Source organism: Ylistrum balloti, unplaced genomic scaffold (assembly GCF_031769215.1).
Source record: "Ylistrum balloti isolate Yb309-2 unplaced genomic scaffold, AGI_CSIRO_Ybal_v1 Utg370446, whole genome shotgun sequence".
NCBI lineage: Eukaryota > Metazoa > Mollusca > Bivalvia > Pectinida > Pectinidae > Ylistrum > Ylistrum balloti.
In genome coordinates this window covers 87,842-94,617 of record NW_026782297.1, presented here as the reverse complement: position 1 = coordinate 94,617, position 6,776 = coordinate 87,842, and the positions used below count along the sequence as shown (strand labels likewise).

The window sequence follows — 6,776 nt, the reverse complement described above, 5'->3', positions numbered from 1 at the left end:
TGGCGTTGTTGGCTAATACTGAGCATGTTACTTGGAACTAAGCTTATCTGGCCAAGGGATATAGCGGTGAGGAGGTGATTAATGAAAAAAAACTTATTTAATAAGATGCAGAGCTTTGTCTTATACGACATACATAAATAAATGTCATTCTATGAAGTTACTGCACTCTTTTGTACATATTGATGATTTTCTCACTTGGATTGACCAACATGGATGATGTCGTCAATAAAACAGAACACTATTGCCATCCCGAACATCTGGTCATTTTATAATTGTACCTCCTTTCCAGAGATCTAATTGTATTTTCTTCGTCATCTATCCTTGTGTCATTGAATTCATGTTCGAATTATGATTCAGTTCACATTTCGGTATTCTCTTTGTAGCTCTTTTCAATGAAAGTATTTAATGGGTTTTACAGTTCATCATATTAACTCAAACCGCCGGTCAATTGGTCCATCGTGACACAATGTATGTCATTCTAACACAAATAGATCATATTACAATAGAGCAATTCGGATAACTAGAACGCATGTGCTACCGTTAATAACCTCTTTATATGTAACACAATACCCGACTCGGGTCACAAAACGAAAATGATCGATCTTATCTAATGCTCCCATTAATGCCCATTGTTAAAGTAAATGTTAAGTTACACTTATTGATAAACATCTCAATATTGATGGATGTAGGAGTCTTTTTGATAACTTTCTTACCAGTTCAGATGGACTATGTAAATATTGTGTACACTGTTAAATCGGCTTCAGCCCTGGATTCGCTATTTTGGAATCGGACTTGGGTATGGTGAAGTATGAAAGTAGCGTTTGTGCATGCAATTCTTAAATTTTTTACATGTCATTACCATATCGAAAGATTTATCATACGACATATTTTGTTTATGCATTGCTTAGTGTCCTGTCATCAGTTATTGTTATTTAAGGACCGTCTTCAATGTGTATGCGAGATGAATGCATGTGTTGAGTACATTAATTTACAGGAAGTATCAGTAAGCTTGTGTACGCCTCCTTGTGAGTGTACGGAACTGCGTCAGACTTCGTAATAGTACTACGATAATGAAGTATACGGCTGATGGCCTCCAGATTTGAAAAGTAATTTCCAAAAGATATATCATATCATGCATTCAAATTATATAACTTTGCTGTACATAGTGATTACATATTATTAGGTTATTTCTAAATCAAATCTCACAGCTTACAGTAAATAATAAACATGCCAACGATCATCTTCGAATGTTCGATTTATATGGCGGCGTTCGAATTGTAAATGATATTTGTATTCGCGATTTTTAGATATTAACATTTGGAGGATCGCTGAAAATGTTTTCTTTCGATGTCAATATTCATGTTGGATAGAATGTTATCAGCTAAAACCTCTATATATTTTATTGTAAAATATCACACATGTAAACTTCCTCTTGACACTTATAAGCCTATCGATCGCTACAGGGCTTGAGGGTGATACATCAATGAGCGGTACTTGCAATATTGTCGTGAACTTCGGTCTTAAAGTGTCCCTAGTTACTCAAATCAGCATATCAATCGTTACTTTATGAGGAACGATGTCATCATCCTGCAGAAAGATCGACGATGAGTACTTTGTAAATAGTGACTCCCATGTTCCAGTAAGAAGTGATATATGATCAATCATTTCAATATCGGTTTCCTTTCCCATTTTGTTCGACTTCAGATGATTTTTCTATGCTTTTTACACCTTTCCATTTACTGTGACATATTTCGTGTTATTTTCCCAAATTTAACGCCGAGTTCATACCCAAACCAAATAGGCTTAGAAATTGATCTTAAACTAGTTGTGCGCTGTGTTCAATGTTTTGAAAAAAAATAAGACATCTGTTTACCGTTATTTTGTATTGTTATCAAATTCAAAGTAGATTAGTGTGTAACGACTGCCTTCTGAATGTTGTGAATGACATGGAATTGAGATTGATGAATCAGACAAGTATAGTGATATTAATGCCCCTAGTAAACATCTACGTTGTTTACACGCTTCAATTCTTACATATTTAATAACTATTTGTACGTTGTTATAACGGTCATAACCTCTAATTGTATAGTTAACACCAAGTGACACCTGTCATATTTTTATGTTTCCAATTAGAGCCAGCCTGCTTCAAAGATGTATACATCACTAATAAGGATGACAAAATCACAAGCAATACTTTTCTTAATGTGCACTTACGTCATCGTTCCATTTGCACATGGGCAAGGTACGATGGATGACCTGGTGAGACTGAGGAACACGCTGTTTCAGAATTACACAAAAGATTTTCGACCAGTTTACAACCTGAGTGACGTCACATATGTATCACTTGATATGTTACTGGTGTCCATTGTAGACCTTGACGAGATAAGAGGAATAATCACACTGAATTGTGGAATACCAATAGCATGGACAGATTATCACCTGGTGTGGAATCCAAGTGACTTCAGCGGCATCACTTCCTTTGTTTTCAACTCATCAAATGTATGGAGGCCACGAGTTTATATCACAACATCTTCCAACGATTTAACTGATTTGTCTTTGGATGCCTTCGACTTAAGAGTATATTCAAATGGCACAGTTACGTCTTCACCTGGTCGACATGTCATGACTAGCTGCAATTTCGACATGACCAGATTCCCGACAGATTCGCAAACGTGCACCATGCAACTTGCATCGTGGATATATCCTGCTAATGAAATTATCTTTATCAAATCACGTCAAGACATTGATCTAGAATACTACAGACCTAACGGAGAGTGGAACATTGAGTGGACATCAGTGACAAACAAAACAGATGTCAGAACTGGTTTTTCAACAATTGACTTTTCAATTCACCTGACCAGACGCTCTAGATACTTCATGGTGTCCATGACTATGCCCGTACTGCTTCTTTGTTTCCTCAACCCATTTGTATTCGTCCTGCCGGCCTCCTCAGGTGAGAGGATTTCATACACAATAACTGTATTCCTGTCACTAGCCGTATATATGACACTAATAGGGGAAAACATGCCGCAGGTTGCAGAACCAATGGCTGGAATTTCCTATCTCCTTCTTGTCGCCATGTTGAAAAGCTGCGTGCTGATCGTGTTGACGATATTCACGCTACGATGCGACTCTGTAACTGATGTAAATAAATTCCCTGGCTGGTTATTGTGGCTCGCCTGCCGTGGAGTGCGCAAATCAGCAAAACGTAAAAGTAAGGTTGACATCGCTGAAGACATCAGTGTGGACAATGTGAAGGAGGATGCTACAACGACGAAAGGGGCACTTGCTAGCAAAGATCAGGCACTGTGTAACATTGTTTGTAAAGAGGAGGTGATGTTCTTCATTGACATAAGTCTCTTTTGTCTAACATTTTTAATGGTTTTCATAATATGTTCAGCGTTTGCATTATCTTTCTGGTTGTAGGTTTACGTGTTTTCCTTAGACATACTGCATTATCGCGAAATGACACCACATGCCATAGAAAGTTAAAGTAAATGTAGAAATCTTATAGAAAGAAGTTTTGTAAAAAAAAAAAAAACAAAATCTGCACGAAATAAGTATTAAAGGAAATCTAAGAATTTTTATTCCGAATTTCTCTTTTATCACATATACCTATGTTGTGTCAACTTTCTTGGAAAATTATGCATTCATTATCGTAGAAACGTTTCTTCAGTCTGGAAGCTGGGTATGGTAGAATGCGCAGTGGTTGTTTCAAATGTTTATTTTAGAAAGATATTCTTCTAAAAAGAAGATATGTTCGAAATTAGTCGAAACCACTATGAAGACCTTTGAAGACAATAGTTTATATCTTTCAATGTGTGGTCTTGACATCAGGACCAAAAAACACAGACTTGTGGTTTGTTTCGTATAAGGTTTTGGAAAAGGCTTACGACACAACGTGGAAATACGGCATAATGAAAGATCTGCTCGATATAAGTATTAAAGGTAATCTACCAAATTTTATTTCAAATTTTCTATCAGATAGAATATTTCAAGTCTGGAATGGAACGGCCATTTCAGATGTTTATCAGCAGGGAATGGGTGTACCACAAGGCAGCATCCTTTCGGTTACACTTTTAGGACTTAAATAGTATTGTCAAAATATTATCCCCTTCAATGGAGGGTGCTTTTTATGTCGATGACTTCCTTATATGTTATCGATCTAAGCATATGAATACCAACGGCAGACAACTACAACAATGTGTGAATCGACTACAAATTGGGGTAGATGAAAATGGATTTAAATTCCCACAATCAAAAACAGTTCGTATGCATTTTTGTCCAATTCGGAAACAACACGACGATCTAAATGTATCTCGCTGTGGTGTACCCATTCCGGTTGTTGAGCAAACGAAATTCTTAGATGTAATATTTGACATGAAATGGTCGTTTCTTCTACATATAAAACACCTTAAAGTCAAATGCATTAAGGCACTGAATATTCTAAAGGTTGTGTCCCACACTGATTGGGGAGCTGATAGAAAAGTTTTGCAAAGACTTTAAGAGCTCTTATTTGATCAAAATTAAATTAAGATTCCATTGTGTATGTAACTGCGAGACCTTCATATCTCAAATTACTAGACACTGTTAATCACCAAGGTCTGAGACTCGCTCTCGGAGCTTATAAGACCACACCTACAGCAAGCCTTTATGTAGAGGCTAACGAACTATCACTATATAGCCGTCGAAATTAATTGGCTTTGCAATACACCATACAGCTAAAGTCAAATCCTTCGGATCCTGCTTTTCCATTTATATTTGATCCCAAATATAAACAAACTAAAGACCATTCGGTTTTCGGATTTCCGTTATCTTAAAAACATAAATATTGATACAGACCAAATTCAGTCATTTGGAACGATAGAAATTCCACCCTGGCTCTTGAATTCACCTGAATTGGACTTGATGAAATGGTTAAATCAGACACTGACAGTTGCACCTTTTGTTCATCCTTCTCGAAATTGCAATTAAGATATAAAATATTTCTACATTTATATACTGATGGTTAAAAGATAATGATATATTGAGACTATCTTTCTGTTATTCAGAGTCTTAGCAATAGAAATGTCGAAAATATTTTCATTCGTAATACAATTATACTATATCATGAACTTGCCTGTAACTTTCGTATTGCTTTTTGCTGGGTTCCTGGGCACATGGGAATACCAGGCAATGAAAAAGCAGACCGTGTCACAAAGGCAGCTTTATTGCTACCACCTGTTGTTTTTAAATTCTTTTTACTGATTTTAAACCATTTATTAAGCAAATTTTATAAGCTCAGTGGCAGGAGGACTGGAATCAATATATGAACAATAAATAGCACTCCGTAAAACCTATTATCATTGAATAGTCTCCATGCTATAGAGACAACCACCGAGACGAAGATGTTCTTGCCGGTCTTCGGATGGGCCATGCATACCTTACCTTTGTCTCTGCAGTAATTTGTGAATTTTCTCCATATCTAATGGAGTGTGTGCACTACAGATTGGTCTGCACATCAGTTATATGCCAGAGTATGTAGCTGTGTTACTTCAGATGTGGAACTTTTCTGCAAAATCAGTGTTTTGAGAATTTTATTTTGGATCTGACATAAGCTCACCATGGCCATGGTCAAGTGATTTCAGCATACTGACCACTGTTAACCATAAATACATATTAGATGAACTACCCAGGTAACTTTACCTGTATACTGCTGGATATACTACTACTTGACACACATATCTGTGTATAAGTGTGATACTTGTGATATTGCTTTTGTCTACTGTTCTAGAACTTTGTCTTTAATTTTTTGTAATTATGACGTCAACTTGGAGTTCAAGTTCAGGTTCCAAAGGTCCAGGAAACACAAAGGGTGCTCAGGGTTTTCCCTGGAGTAGCCAGTGATGTGACACGGAGGTTATCAAGTGACGAGAAAATAGAAAATTTTCGAGATTGTGTCCACTCTGCAGCATGACATGAATATGCAAATTAAATCTCTCCGTGCGGAAATTGAGGAAGAAAACAAAGAACTTATTAAAAGACTTGGGTCCGAATATTTGAATTAGAGGAACAAAACTCCAAACTGACACAGACTGTAGAAAGACTGGAACAAAAAGTGATAGAGTTAGAAGATAAACAATACCAGATTGCGTATAAACAGAACGATTTAGAGCAGCATATGCGAAAGAACTCTATGAGAATTTTTGGTCTAGAAGACACGGACAAGCATGAATCTGTTGAGGGATGTGTTAGCAAAATTGTAGGATTTGTAAAGTCCAAACTGAAAGTGAACATTCAGGAAAAAGACATTGATATTGCCCACAGACTTGGCCCTTATCAGATAAACAAACCCTGGAGTGTTATTTGTAAATTTGTTTGTCGCCTAAAAAAGATAGAGGTGATCCGGAACAGGAAGGCTCTTAAGGGGTCAAAGTGTTTTATATTAGAGAACTTGACCCAGGTCAATCAGCATTTTAACTCCCGCGTGTTGAAAGATCATGGAGTATGGATGGTAAACTTTTCGTGCTTCTGAAGAATGGTCGGAAAAGGAGACTTCAAAATGACACTCCGTTATGTGAAAAGTGCCAGTTGGTTGACAAAAACTTTCGGCGATTCTGAGGTGGATGTGTATGTGACTATGTGACAGGTCTGTATCTGTGAAATCAGTGACACTATATATGTACATTGATAATCTTGTAAAGTGAAATGAACAATCATAATTTCATTATGTACATATCGATCAAACAGATATAGATAAGGCACATGTGTTGTTTAAGTAAGTAATAATTAAAAGA

General features: G+C 36.6%; 1 protein-coding gene across 1 annotated transcript; it reads left to right on the top strand.

The window, feature by feature from the left end:
* Window positions 1-2,172: 2,172 nt before the first annotated feature.
* On the top strand, window positions 2,173-3,426 carry LOC132554815 (neuronal acetylcholine receptor subunit alpha-3-like). Its single transcript, XM_060219131.1, has one exon. The coding sequence runs from the start codon at window positions 2,173-2,175 to the stop codon at window positions 3,424-3,426; it is 1,254 nt and encodes a 417-aa protein (XP_060075114.1).
* Window positions 3,427-6,776: the final 3,350 nt, after the last annotated feature.